This window comes from Triturus cristatus, chromosome 2_2 (genome assembly GCF_964204655.1).
Source record: "Triturus cristatus chromosome 2_2, aTriCri1.1, whole genome shotgun sequence".
NCBI classification, from domain to species: domain Eukaryota; kingdom Metazoa; phylum Chordata; class Amphibia; order Caudata; family Salamandridae; genus Triturus; species Triturus cristatus.
The window spans coordinates 1,218,400,147-1,218,415,609 of NC_140582.1; the positions used below are offsets into that span (position 1 = coordinate 1,218,400,147).

At 46.8% G+C, this 15,463-nt stretch overlaps 1 protein-coding gene across 1 annotated transcript in view; it reads right to left on the minus strand.

The window, feature by feature from the left end:
- The window catches only part of LOC146863424 (uncharacterized), a 177,348-nt gene extending 162,129 nt beyond the window's left edge, over positions 1–15,219 (minus strand). Inside the window, exon 1 of the mRNA XM_085642850.1 lies at positions 15,026–15,219. Coding sequence (XP_085498976.1) covers positions 15,026–15,104 — 79 coding nt within the window. The 5' untranslated portion in view covers positions 15,105–15,219. The remainder of the gene's footprint in view (positions 1–15,025) is intronic.
- Positions 15,220–15,463: the final 244 nt, after the last annotated feature.

Sequence of the window (15,463 nt, forward strand, 5' to 3'; positions counted from 1 at the left end):
TATATGCTCCCTCCTTTAAATAGTGGGCGTCGCCGAGAAGCCAGTTCTTGGCTTTCGGTTTCTCGGATCCTGTTCCCTTGCTTCTCGACTCCTTCCCTGTTCCTGATAACCCCCTCTTATGATTGCTGGTTTTGACGTTGTTGAGAGTCCCTGGTAGTGTTTGTTCGCTACGCTTAGCGAGAGGATTGCTCCGCTCTCGAACGCACTGCTATCTTCCTCTCAGCCGCGTGGTAAGAAATAATTATGCCGCTGCAGCGCTGGTAGTTTCCCGCCATTCTCCTCCTCCTCAAGTGGTTATAAGACCTCTACTCCCTCCTTTCTGTGCTCTTTAGAAATTGTCGAGGCTGCTACCGTCTCATTAGTCCCCTCCCGCCTCCAGGGTCTTACCCAGCGGATTCTTTGTTGCCTGACTGGTATTGCTACGTGGAGCAATTGTCTGAGTTGTTGTGAAAGAGTACTTTGTAACAGTTCGCATTATAGAACTGTCCGGCTACGCGCGGTGCGCGTTATCGTTTCTGAGATTATTTTGTAATAGTTTGCTTTTTGGAAATGGTCTTGCCACGCGCGGTGCGCGCTGGTGAGTCAGAGATTAATTTATAGCCGTTTGCCTTCTGGAGTTCGTCTTGACACGCGCGTTGGAGGTTCTGAGACTTCCTATTTCTACGTTTGTGTATACTTTCAGGCTGACCTTTTTGGGTATTTGCCAAGTGCCATCTGTTCTGTACTGAAGGGTGTTGGCTACGTTTTAGTTTTGGTTTCTTGCCCTCCTAGTGGAATGGTTCCCCTAGCCCTTTCACCACACACTTAATTGGGCCACATCTCCTTATATAGGAGTCAAGTCACCTTCAATCCTCGAGGAGGTTGTGATTGAGCTGTACCAGATTGTATGCCACCTCTTGTACGGAACCCATACCCTGCTGCATCCGCGTCATTCCTTTGGAACTCCCCTGAGATGTCCAGCTGGTAAGACAAGAAGAGTGCTAGAGTAACGTTCCACTGTGAGATAGTGTGAGAGTAGGCGAAGGAGAGGGAGGGGAGGTTGATCTTTAATGGTGTCTACTTTGTCTCCTCTATAGGTCATTCCTCTCCGCTACCCATTCGAAGGAAGTCAGCTGGGGGATCTGAAACTTATCCTTCTCCGTTTTGGGTCCCCACATCTCCCCTCATCTTTTTGCAGAAAGGGTGTTGTTAACTCGCTCTTCTGTGGATAGGTGTAGGTAGTATGGGGATATTCTCGTCGCTCCTGTGGATGAGAAGCTCACACTCAACAGAGGTGGGTGTGTTCGGCAACAGGGAGTTCTGAGAATTCGTCTAAAAGCTTCAACAAAAGTGTCTGGTTACACAAAGGAATGACCTGGATGCTACCTGGGGGTGGGGGCCTTTCACTAAAATGAATTTACCTAATGTAACATGGTGGTAATGGTGTGCGCTTTCCAGCAGGCGGAACTGCGTTGCAGTCATGGTTCTTGTATTTGACCACAATGTTTGATCTTGGACACATCCTAGTCTCTTGTGCCCTTATCTGACGACAAGTGAGCACTTTCACTCATGATGAATGGAAGAAATAAACTTCAAGGGCTCACTCCTAGGACAGGCGCACTGGGGGGGGGGGGGGCTTCATTCACACATTCAGGGCTGTTTAACTGTGGCTGTCCACTGTCCCTCCTGGCATCGCTACGGTGAATGTGTCCTGAAGTGGGCTGTGCACGACCCCTCTGGTGCTGCAGCTCATCCCTCCAACGCAGGCACCCCTTAACAGTCAAAGAGTAGAACACCCCCCACCAAAAAAAAAGTAGCTTGGGTGCCTCCCTCAGCAGCTTCATCTCTTACACTCTCCAGGTGACAATTGTCACCCGTTTCAATGCCTCCAGTTCTGAGGCCCAGAGGGACCCGGCCCACTTAAAGCCCCACTTCCAAGGCGTAAAGAGGCACCAATGAAGGGCAGAACCTGCAAGGGGGAAGCCGTTCAAAAAATACACCCAGCACATTTTAGTGTGTAAAATGTGAGCACATGTAATTACAAAGTCCCACACACCTATCTAAAAATTTTGACCGTTTCAGCCATTTCTACGGTGGATTATACATTTATATATGGGAATCGTACAAGTGATTTAAAAAAGTTAAAAGGGACTTCAAAGACGTCCTTGTGCTCCTGTGTTAAGGTGTTTTTGTAAAGTGCACACGCTCTCAGGGTGCCACCTCCGGTCACAAGCGTCACCCACCGTCACATTGAAGGTGTGTCCCAAATAACTGGCTTTTACCTCATACGTCACCCCGTTACAAACGTCATTGGCTCCAAGTCACGTGACCAGTAAAGGTGCGCGCGCCTTGTCAATGTCTGAACTCGTCGGTGATATTTGTATTTTATCATCCAGGAGTCCATCATTTCATCCCAAGGAAAGGATGAAATGTTTAGAAATGCACGAATCATGCGTTAAATGTGGACTCACTTATTGTCTAACACAACCACGGCTTTACGTTCAGACAATCTAATTTACGTCTCCGTTGCGATCAGACATGAACACAAAGATTAAAGACATTTATTTACATTGTTATATGTACACTCTCAGCTCTGTATGTAAAGTAGGGCAATCCCGTTTACATGAGGGGTATTACAGGAGTGAGGCCTCACTTCCTGTGACGTCACTGCATGTGGCGTCATTGCAAATATTAATTACCTCCGCCCCCCACTGATTTCTTAGAACTTGTGCTCAGACACGTGGGGATAGTGAAGCGTCCCTACACTAGTAAAAGCAGCGATGCCTGTGATGGAGCAGGTAAAACAAAATGTTGTATACCTCCTCTAATTTGCATGAAATTAATTACGTAATCATTCCAAATTTAACTCGTACTAATTGTTTTGAAGTGAAATATTACTAATCAACATTTACACCTTGATAAACACGAGATACACGTGGAACTAAAATGCTAGTTGTATGGCAGAACAGTTAATTAACTATGGTACGCAAACTAACTTTAGATTGTGGTGAAATAGAAAATTGCATGATTTAGGTTGCTTTTGTGATGGTTTGTGCTTCCAGTACTTCAAAATGGTGAGTATTATTGCTTTAAATGTTGCTACAAGCTAGGTAAATACTAATAGACATTGGGATTAGTGTGGGTTTAAACATTAGAATCTTGTTAGAAATGGGGGCCTCCAGTTGGTAGCGGCTGGCGCCGGTGTCAAATAGTGACCCTTCTTCCTAAGTCAGAGTAAGGGGGCTACACACTTTGATAACCCCTGCTCAACCCTGTGGTAACGTAGCACGAGCAGACAGGCCTATCTCAGAGGCAGTGTGTGAAACATTTATGATCATACACAATAACACTGGAAAGACGCTACAAAACGGACACCACAAACAAGTATAGAGAAATAGTTATCTTTATATACGTTAGGCATGAAATGCTCAAAGAACCACAATGTACATAATTACAGATTCATTCAGGGCGATGTAAGCACATGCGGGTGGAACGAGCTTAATTCGAGATTGGGGCCTAGGCGGCTCGATGATGCACAATGGGCCGGGGATATAAAGGGGGCACAGCGCACAGCTCCGCGGGGAGGGTGTGGGATAACAGGCGGACTCGCGGCGGCCACAGCTCCTCGGCTGCAGCAGACCGCGGCGTGCACTCATACTAATCCTAGGACGGGGTTGGAAGGCGGCGCCCAGCGGCACACCCAGAAGATGGCAAGGTTTGTGACGTAGGGGCTAGCGTGGGCACTCAGCGTTGCAGCTCTTCAGCTGCAGTGGCCCACGATAGAGATGGTTTCTGTAGCAAAACAAGAGTGGGCACACAGCGGCACAGCTCCTCAGCTGCAGCGGCCCACAATAGCGATATCAATGGTTTTCCTAGTAAGGCCAATGCGGGCACTGAGCGGCACAGCTCCTCAGCTGCAGTGGCCCACAATGGCGATAGCAATAGTTTCTGTAGCAAGTCAGATGCGGGCACTCAGCGGCACAGCTCCTCAGCTGCAGCGGCCCACAATAGCGATATCAATGGTTTTCCTAGTAAGGCCAAGGCAGGCACTCAGCGGCACAGCTCCTCAGCTGCAGTGGCCCACAATGGCGATAGCAATAGTTTGCGTAGCAAGTCAGATGCGGGCACTCAGCGGCCCAGCTCCTCAGCTGCTGCGGCCCACAATGGCGATAGCAATAGTTTCTGTAGCAAGTCAGATGCGGGCACTCAGCGGCACAGCTCCTCAGCTGCAGCGGCCCACAATAGCGATATCAATGGTTTTCCTAGTAAGGCCAAGGCGGGCACTCAGCGGCACAGCTCCTCAGCTGCAGCGGCCCACAATGGCGATAGCAACAGTTTCCGCAGCAAGTCGAATGCGGGCACTCAGCGGCACAGCTCCTCAGCTGCAGCGGCCCACAATGGCGATAGCAACAGTTTCCGTAGCAAGTCAGATACGGGCACTCAGCGGCCCAGCTCCAGCGGCCCACAATGGCGATAGCAACAGTTTCCGTGGCAAGTCAATTGCGGCGTTCCCCACAGTAGAACTAGAGACCCTGGATTTCTCAATACAGGCCTCACCTGCAAGTAGGATTCCCCTCAAGAGGAATCCGGGCTGCTGACGAATGAAGTCTAATGACCCTGAGACTTCGGCAGGAGGCAAGCTCACATCAGGCCCTTGGGTAGTTGCTTCAGTACATGGATGATAGTTTCAAACTCCTTTTCCTCTTGTTACGCGGACAGAGGTTCGTCTTCGCATCCCAAAGTTACACACCACGAAGGGGTTTCAGCCCAGATCTTTATACTCCAAAAGTCTTTGTTCTTGAGAAAGTCACAAATCACTCGACCCGGCCAGAACCAGTTTGGTGTCGACTTGGGTCACTTTATTTACGAGGCGGCATCCTCCCTTTCAGGGAAAGGGGCCCACCATCAGACGCCCAGTGGGAGGTGGACCCATCATTCACCTTGCCAGGTACAGCCCTGCTCAGATCAAAGGGGTCACCCCTCCCCACACTTCAACGGCAGATTCCTCCATTCGACCCAGGTCGGTCTCAGCCTGCCCTGGCCCTCTAAACCAGACGGCCAATCCACATACCAAGAAAACACACGGGAAGGTTTAGACAAAAAGATACCTACTTTCCAAAAGCGGTAGTTGCACACTCAGAATATAAAGACAATCACCACTACCAGATGCACGTTAATATTTGAAGCTCAAGCATACCAAGTTCGACTCTCCTAACATGTTTCTTGGCACTGCTAAGACTATCCTAGTTCATACAGTTAATTTATAATAAGGAGCGTTTGCGCGGTGTCACTGAATGGCAGTGGCACAGTGCCCAGAGCGTCTAACGCCAGCAACCACGAAGCAGACAAAAAAATAGAAGGGAGACCTACGCCAATGGTGCCAGGTCTAACAAATCTCATTTCTATATTTTAATTACTGTTATGTCTGCTTTTGCTTAAGTTGGCATTCAGGCCTACTAGGCCGCAGTACCCAAGATGGAGTCCCTACAAAGCCGCCGCCATGTGATCGCGATGACATTTGCGCAGAATTGGATGGCTCTGGAGATCTCCAAGTGACCTCAGCTCTGTGACACCATGTTCCTTGTCAAGGATCTAAGCGTGGTTGCCTGCCAACTGATGGACGGTGTGAACAGCAAAGGGGACAATACAGAACCTGTACTGAAATGTCTTCTCTTCCTCCAAACGTTACTTTCGAAATTTTCGCCTGGGAGCCGCGAATGAATAGTATAAAATGTGAGCTTTTCTATGCCAAGTCCCATGGAGAACCAGTTTACCCTGGGAAACTTTTATAAAATTACAGATAACCCCGGACTGTCCAATCAGAACATTTTTCTACCCCTAAAATGTTGCGTGTTAAAATGAAGTAAGAGGGAAAAAGGGTATAAAATGCCCTGATCCGCCAAAGGGGGGTTGTTCATCGGGCTGATCTTTCATGGCGTTGGGCCGGCATTGAGCTGGTGAATATTTCCATGGTTTGCCTTGGGTTTCTTAGATTTTCGGGAAGTTATTTCGTCTGATGGTTTCATCTTTGCTGTGGGTCGGACATTTATCCCGGAGATTGTACCAGAGAATGCGGATAATTCTCTGATTTGCTCAGAGGGTCGCCAACGTTTGATATTTGGTAATTATTAAATGTGCTTTCTAAATCTATGCTTATTTACCTGATGTTCGATTTCTCCTTGAAATAACCTGAATTTATATTATGACCTGTAGTGCATAAATGCTAATGCAGAGAAAATGATTATTAGATAAACTAAATTTGAATTAATAAGAAATGAGTTTGTGATTCTTTAATTGATTACAGAAAATAATCAAATGTTTCCTAGGCTTGAATTGTGTTTTAGCTGGTTCTAATTCACCATCAACCAGTTCAACTAAATGGTCCATTGACCAAGTGGTGGAGTGCCTTGATGTTAAGGTCAGGATTCGATAGGTGCACGTGTATATAATGCAGGGGTCTCCAACCTTGTCTGTAGTGAGAGCTACTTCTGGTCAGTGAAAATCGTCGTGAGCTACTTAAGGCCAAGCAACTCGCGCATCTTTTCGAGAGTCGCCGCACGCCCAGTTTCATTGACTTTAAGCCTAATTTCTTCGGAACTGTTACTTTTGTTTAAAGTAAACAAATGGGGCCACACTACCTCTTTTGAAGTGACAGACAGCCGTAGCAAAAGTTTATCTTGCTTGGAAGCATTGCTGAAAAGTATAACGATCTATGTGGGATACAAGCCTATGACCTCCTTTGGTAATCCTCAATCAACTTGTTCACACACTGCAAAAGTTAAACCTCAACATATATATTCCGTACCAAATGTGATTTGTTGAAGTCTAGCTTAGATGTGCAGTCACTAGTTTTCAAAAAAGAGACTAATTTTAGTAAGAACCTCAATTATTTCCCCTTCACCACATACTCTTGTTTTTGTAAAGTTTTTTAAAATCTCCCATCCTGGTTCAGATTAAAATAATTTTTAAACCATTTGATTTATTAAGAATTTTATTTTCTACCATGTTTTTTTGTAGGGGTGAAAAGGGATTTTTCTTTATGTAGAATACATATTTTTCGACATAATACATGGTCCAATCAAGTACAAGCTTCACTGAGCTTGTGAAAAAATAGAATTTCAACAGTCACAGATGCTCTATGCCTGGGGCCAATGGGAAGGTTTCCAGTTCTTAATGTGGCTATTCTGTTTAGGCAGGTAGGTACCCTCCCATAGCTTCCTTTGTAAACAAGATAACTTCTAAGATAGATGCTATTCTTTTTGAGAAAAAAAGAGTTTGAAACACTGTTTTATTTCAATGAATAAATGTAATCATTAATAAAGCAGAGTTTAACACTGTTTTTTATTAGACAGCATTTAGTGTGCAAGTAAAATCTGCAAAGCCGCCTCACCAATACAGCTACTAGGCCTGGGTAGTGGCTCACAATGCATCTGTATAACAAGTTTGGGACCTGACTCTTTATGAAAGTGTGGAAAACACCTATCGTTTTTTAACTGCTTTTATTGAATAAAGAGAAGGGCTGGCTATTTTCATTACTATATTGGCGTCAAAACACTCTTAACAATTATGCTCTGGTCTTAAGAGGCAGTCAAACTCAACTGAAGATTTAACTGGAATATTCAGATCTGTCCATGGTCCGGAATTTTGCTACCCAGAGAAAATTGTAGTGTTGGTGTTGATTACCACATGCACTAGGAACAGAGAAGTTTAAAGGCATGGGCAAAGTGGGCTCTGACCCGGAGCCTCACCCTTTCAGGGGGCCCGATAGAGCCAGCTCAGTTCTGCAGAGAGCCTTGCCCGATACACCTTTAATTTTTAAACAAATCATTTTAAATATCATTTTCCTTTAATTTATTATGAATATGGATGACATGTGAGAGTCTGCTACAGACCTTTTGCAGAGAAATGTTGTGTTAATGTTCATGCAATATCCACAAAAAAGTTTATTTTGATCGAAACACATCACATATTAGAAATGCGACAGCATCACAGAGACTATTTGCAGTAAGTGAGCTGCTGCTGAGTCAAATATTGAAAACACACATCCCTATCCCTGAATATTGGATATAGGACATTAAGACTGCCATTAGACTCGGACAACAATCGCAGATCCCAACTGCTTAAGAATTTGAAAGCAGCAATGCACTACCAGCAGCCCTCTTATACAGACCAATTGTTAGAAGGAAATGGCGTCAATGGCACCACTAGAAACTAAAGTTTCAAGGCAGGAGGCTGACAACATCAGCCATCTAACTCCCAGTTACGTGCAACCACTTAGAACAGGCACTGGGCAAGATCACACTCTGCTCAAGGAAGCCACCTACATTGAGGGCTTGTATAAATATCCAAATGTACGGGGTCAAGAACCAGTTCTCGGAAATCAATGCAAAAAGGCTGATGTCTTAAATGGCCAGCAGATCCTGCAGACGTAAAAGCTGTACGTTCTTCTCTGCCAATTGTGAATGACAACTAGCCTTAGAATGGTAAAATCCCTTTAAAAAGCACACATATAAACTACAAGTAATGCAGATTAGCTTTTACCACTAAAAAAAACATTACAACAATCTCCAAGTGTCACGACTCCTACTTGGATTAGCCAAATAAAGGCAACAATAATCTTTGCATACAAACCACGAAACACCTACCAGTAGCAAGGTGTTCGCTGTACTTTGCTATGTTAATTCTAGTGAGAAAACGTAGGAACATGGAGTATGAAAACGAGTAAGAAAGAAAAGGGTTAACGGAGTTATAGAAACTTTACCAATCTCTGCAAATGATGGCAATCTTCACAGCTAGTGGGTAGAAATAGTCTAAAACACATGCATAATTTCGATGAGCGTGCCTGTGCTCTGTAAATGACCTGGCCACAGAGGTTATGAAAGAGTTAAATCTGGATCATAAAATCGTAGCTGTTCTGAAGAGAGGAACAATTTCATTGTTTTCATTAGTGCAGATTTATCGTGTGCCTTCAGTAAAGGAAACTGGAACGTGGCAACACACTGCTGTCCTGTTTATAACCAAGCTGGAAAGCGGGAGAAAGATATTCCCAGTCTTTCAAGAGCCCGTGGCATACCAGTGGCTAAGGATAGAAGACGCACATCGCAGCTCGAGTCTAGAGAACAATGCATTATTATGATGTTTACTGGCGAGGCCAGCGCTTACCGTTTGATCTGCTGCTGAAATATGTTGCAGGCAGAAAAAGGCGGCTGGTGGGGTTCGTAGCAGTTCAATACTGCTTGCGCCACCAGAAGGCTTTCCAGGACTTGCTGCTCCAATCCAACCAACCTGGTGCTTGCTCCGGCACATGTCTTGACTTGCACAATCAAGACTGCGGTGCCAGGCTATGAAAGGCAGGTGGCGTGGAGAAACAGTGTCATCATCTTTGCCCTGCCCACCCCAGCTAAACTCCGTTAGACCAATCGGAGCAGCTAGTTTTGGTGATGGCAGGCAACGGCCATGAAAAAAGGCCTAAGAACTATAAATGAGGAGAACAGGCTACACAACTGAGATGCGAGGCGCGAGCTACTCATGGGGGTTTGGCGAGCTACCGGTAGCTCGCGATCGACCGGTTGGAGACCCCTGATATAATGTATATAAGGTAAAGAAATGTAATCCTGATAGGTAATAAGGTACCCACATGTCCAGCGCTTTTTCTCCTGTGTACGGATTTGAATGAGACAAGTGCGTGTTGGCGTTATGGGCCCCACCAATGAATGAGTGTATGGATGAGTTGTTGTGATAACGAATCTGTGACATAGGGAGAATATGTCAATTTGCCCCTTGCGCTGCATCACCTGCAATAGATTAAGCTGTTTTATGGGCCTACTTAACTTTCATCCTTGCCTCACAGGTCATTGCAAGAGAGAAGGAAAAACACTGGAAGAGTAGGATGGGGGGGCAAGGTGCTAAACAAGCTTAAAACTGTAGCAGAGAGAAAAAGATGTTTTTAATGACAAAGACAATATAAGTTAGAGATAAATGCTTACAGGAAGAAAAGAAAAGTGCAAATAAGGAAATTTAAGAGAAAGCAGGTACAAACGAGGAAAGAAAAGAAGGAAATAAGGATGGAAAAGGAAAAAGGAAGAAAATAAATAATGAATGAATGAATTCAAACTATTACCTCGTTTTAGCATTTGTTTGCGAATGCTTTTAGAAGTGTAGGAAAGGTTGTATCATAATGTGTTGCATCCTAGCGGCTGCTTGGCATGAAGAGGTTAGATTAAATGTGAATCTTCACGCATTAAATAAAGCGTTGGATAGTGTTAAGCCTGTTTCTAGACACTCTCAGTTATGGGAACTGAAGCACGCGAGGGATTGAAGCACGCGAGGGGAAGACGCCTGTGCGGATCTGGTCATCTAGAAGGGCACAATTTAAAATTCCATGTGCAGCATCGGTACTGATCACTGAATAGAAGAAAAAAACAAGCGCGAGAGCCTCGCGCTGGCAGCAGGGGGAGGGGAGAGAGGAGGGGGCCTGCGCCTGTTTCCATTGCGGGAGCGAGCAGAAACCATATGTTAATTACAAACATATGGTTTGAAAGCTCTCTCCCGCAAGGGAAATCGCCAAACGTGCACGCGTTGCCATTCAAAGCAATGCAACGCGTGCAAGTTTTTGGGACACAAACTCAATCGATTTCAAAAGGTCTTTTTAGGTCTCGCGCCTAGCGGTGGACTGCACAACAGTGCTCGCACAGCGCGAGACATTTTGTAGTTGAAAAACGGAGAATCTAAGCGGACCTAGAAATTGCACACGCTTGTGCGTGTGCGTTTCCTTTTCAGCTACCCCATTGGCGATAATTGGAACCGAAACCACGGCTCGCTGTGGCACGCGCACCACTCGCGGGCTTCTGCATTTTTTTTTATCCATTTTACAGCGAAGCAACTAAGAGAGGTGGGCTGCTTGTTTTAATTGATAGAGAACCGCCTTCCTTCTTGTTCTGTACCTTCCTGCACCCCTTTAACTCAGCAAGATTTACTCTCTGCGGTACAGTGCTGAGAGCGAGGAGATGCTGTCTCTGCAGCAGCAGTTCCGAGGAGAGCAGCACCGCCCACTGCAGCAGCAGGTGAGAAAAGCGGCCATCCATGCATGCACGAGTCCGAGAGGGACACTTCCAACCGGCAGACCTGCCTTGGTAGAGTAATGGATTCACCCCGATTTCTGCCTGCCATCCGTCTCCCTTCCCAATCTTTCCTGCAACTTCGGTGACTATTTAGGAGGCGCCCGGAGCACCCAGCCAGGTCATCAGTCATAACAGGAACACCAGCGCCAAGCGAAGCACAAGTAACTTTTAATTAGGGACGAATCACGTTTAGCCTCCCGTTTTTACTTTTCTTTTTCTAACCACTATAACTCATCTGTTGATCTCTCCCTAACCGAGTGACCTCTCTGCTGACTCTTTCTCGGTCACCGGCGAGGGACGCATGCTGCGTTTGAGCACATCCTCCTGCTTCTCATTATATGGCCCTACCTATGATACCATGCTCTGATTTTCATTTTAGTTCTTTTTGGGAAATTCATTGACACCCGGAGAGGGTCACTTGCAGCGCCGACAGCGCACTTTCTACTTACTACTGTATCGTTTGACTCTTGACTCCAGGAGGGACACGGGATGCACAGCACATCCGTTTCTCTCTTACTCGGTTTGGCCTATCATCACATTACATACTCGGCTTTGAGAATCCCTCACTTAGTACTGCCACATGAGGGACACGGGCTGCACAGCATGTCCTTTTCTCTCACTCGGTATGGCCTAGCGTTACACCAGGTATTCAGCTTTTAGAATCCCCCTCTTAGTACTGCCCACATACAGCCGGTTTTATTCTTTTTATTCCTTTTAAGCTCTGCACCTGCTGGGCGCGTGCTTGCACCCACTGACCAGTCTATTTTATTAGTCTCTTTCCTTCTCCAGGAGCAAGACCACTGACTCATCGTCAGTGAAATTGCTCTCCCCCCTCGCAGCTCCACCATTAAGTGAGGCCTTCCTCTGAGCCCCTGCACTCTCGAGTATTGGTGTTCGAAGCCCTCCTCCACCCGCAGGTTTTACCTGCGCCTCATCCCTGGTGCATCCCAAGAATATGCACCGCACTGCCGACCCTTTGCAAATTCAGAAAGGACCATAGAATCTATATTCCATGCACGACTGTGTGCAAATGGGTAAAAATTCTGTTATGCAGAACGTAGATTGGCACGTGCACATGTAGAGATGGACACGCACACGCTGCGTCTGTGCACATCTAGACAGCGCTGCAGAAAAGAGTTTGGACAGCAGGTCAATGTTTGCCATCAGAGGGTCTTTACATTTCTAGGAAGGAACCCGGCGGCATTCCTAATTGTGCGACCATCTTTTGGGAGTCACTGGACTTGCACAAATGTGGGCTTTTCAGGAGTGGACAGGTGTGTTTTATGGGCATCCACACACCACATAGCCTTTGTAGTTTTACTTACGGACGCACTATACATTTTGCATTTTATAACTGTTTGCATTTACATGTGTTTGTGGGACGCTGTTATTCCTTATATCATCATCCTGTATTTGACTGAGATATCTACAGTGAGACGCCATTCTGCTCCTGTGTTCCAGTTCCACTGCCTTAAGACTTGTGCAACGACGTTGCCCACTGCATGTTGCATGTGTGTTGGTCTGAATGAACAAGCTAACTTCGCTCAATATCCTGCAGTGCCCTGCAGCCCCAGTCCTGGAGTCGGCAGGTAATTTTAGAATAAATGCAGTTGTTGTTGTTCGAGTATTAACAGCATCACTACTGCTAATAGGTGACCTAGCTGAACAGTGCAATATGTGCCTTAAGCGTTTTTTCTTTTCCATTTTCCCTTCTTAATTAATTTTTGCATCCTGCCTATACCACTGATGCAGATAGGACACCACTGTCATCCTGCATGCAAGCGCCTAATGCAACATTCTATATGTGCATGTATTGTATACCCTAAACCTAGGTGGTAAACAAGGGATTATTGTAGTGTATACCGTAGAGGAGCGGGGTGACTCAGGATTGTGCACAAAGTGGAGGGAAGAGGAGGCGGTGTAGCTTTCATTCTTATTAGGACCCGAGAGGCGGTGGGGGAACTCCATGCTCTTCATCTTTTGTTAAAACTTCCAATGCACAAAATTTAAAAAGGCACCACATTGCAGCAGCAGGTCATTCATAAAAAGAGCTGCTCATTTTGGCACTGGGGATCCAGGTTCGAATCCCGGCCATCTCCCAGCATCCTGTGATTCTGGGCACATCATTTAACTTCCCTGCGCTGATAATATGACCTTGTGTAATGTAATTGGTGCTCATGTAAAGCACTCCAATACTATTCAGGTCGAGTCCGTGCAGATAAAACTGCCCGAAAAAAATGGTACCGAGAATCTGACAACATTTTATCGTGTACACGTGCCCTTACTGATAACAGACACAGGACTAAGTGGAGTCAGCTGCTGCCACTGCAGTTCAAGACACCTATTTGCAGGCCCCAGCACACAGAAGAAGTGCTTAAAAATGTCCATGTGCAAAGGATCAAGAAATTTGAATGTGCCTGCCATTTCCAATTTCCCCCGTCCCCATGGACCAGCCACCCACAATGTCAGAGCTGGTAAAGCAGAAACTACTCTTAATAGGTGAGCAGAGCTTCATCAGATGAGTGCAAGGATTGGGGAATGAGAGGGTTTACCTAAGGGCAATGACCTGTGGGGGCACACAGTGAGAGACATGCTAGATTTGCATGTCGAGTTGAAGATCCTAACAGCAAGAAGAGCGTTTCAGCGCAGCCGTTGTACATAAGGGAGCAGGAAGAGAACACAAGTAGCCTGCGAACTGGGAGAGGATGTGGTCCATCGGCTGCGCTGCCGCCCCTGGTGCAGGAAACAAGGGTTCGAGCCTCGAGGTTGCGTCCACATCCTGTGATTCCGGGCAAATCACTTAATCTCCCCGTGCCTGAATGCGTCATGTAAATACGGTGCTATGTAAAGCGCCCCAATACCTTCGGGTCGAGTTTGCGCTATAAAAATATGCACACAAAAAAAACGTGAAGGCAACGCAAGTTCTATTGGAAGGTTGGAGGTGCTGTATTTTCAGAGCCTTCAACCCTATGTGTTCTTGCAGGAGTGGGCCCTGGTTTGAATTCACTGCTTTCCTAGCATGGCTGAATGCCTCCTCCGTAGCTTGTTTTCAAGCGACAGGAGGCATTTCCAGGCCAATTTCTACTGCTGTACTGCTGGGACACCCGTCCTCTCCCCCTCTCTGGATGCTCCTGTTGCAGGCCCTGTTCTGTGACCTTCTGTACTGCAGAGCCCAGGTACCTAGAAGTCACAGATGCTGCACCGCAATTTTGGAGTGAAACCAACTTTTAATAATGCGAGACCTATTGCATTGTAAATGCTTGTTTCCTATGCAGCTACATGCGCAGTCAAGACCTAAAGAAGTGCACTCCATAATGAGCGAGGGATACAGAGCCGTCCGTTGCCGAGCCCCCTCCACCCTCGCGACCATGATTGCACAGCCCCCAGATGTGTCCTCGCCCCTACTCCGGTGTGCACCCCCAGCAGTGACTCGAGCAGTTGGGCTTCAGCAGAATTCGTGCAGGCTGTGGGGCGTCACTCACACCCGAGGCAGGCTGGGTAGGGACGTCACTCAGCGAGGGGAGCACCCACACGGGCCGCCTCCTAGCCCAGAAAGGGGCCGATGGGGACTGTAGTTTTTTCAGGCGCCATACAATGTGTAGTTGTTGGAGGAGAGTGAAGCCTTCCAGCACACATCAATGAAGAGGGCTGAATGAAAACACATTTATGTACACAAGGAGTGAATAATGTTCCTGTTATTGTGAATGTTTCGGAAAATAGGGCACTAACCACAAGTGGTAAGCAGAAGAAGTTGAGGGGTGGCAGAAACAGCGGTGCATGGACAGCAGGAACAGGATACGAGATCTGATAATGTCTCCACTCCAAACTCCTTCTCCTACTGCACTTGTAATTCTGTCTAAAGTGAGTCTTCACCCCGCAGCCCACAGATAATGCTGGGACCCCGGCTCCCACCCCCGTACACTTACCGATGTCGGACGAGCGAGAGGTGAGGAGCCGGGCTACGCACAAGTACAGCCCGAGCTGGAGGTAGACGCTTGTGTGCATGCCGAGGGTCACAGCCGCGGCGGCGCGGTGAGGAGCAGCAGGCGCTGTCACGTTTGCCCTGTGCCCGGGGAGTGGGACTCGAAGGGTTAAAGCCTTCACGAATGGACTGCGGGGTGACGCCCATACACGAGATGGGGCCCTCCCATTACAATACGTCATGAAGCGTGAGCCTAAACAACAGTGTGAAAACGGATATTATGTTTCACCTGACCTAAGGACGCGCCCCCTTCGTCCTTATTTGGACTTTACCCCGTGCCTGCTCCGATGGACTGCCAACCGATTGGTTGCTCATGATGTATGTAAATGCAGGTTTTAGACAGCAGTGTGCATTCTACAATGCGGCTGTCAGGGTTGGATTG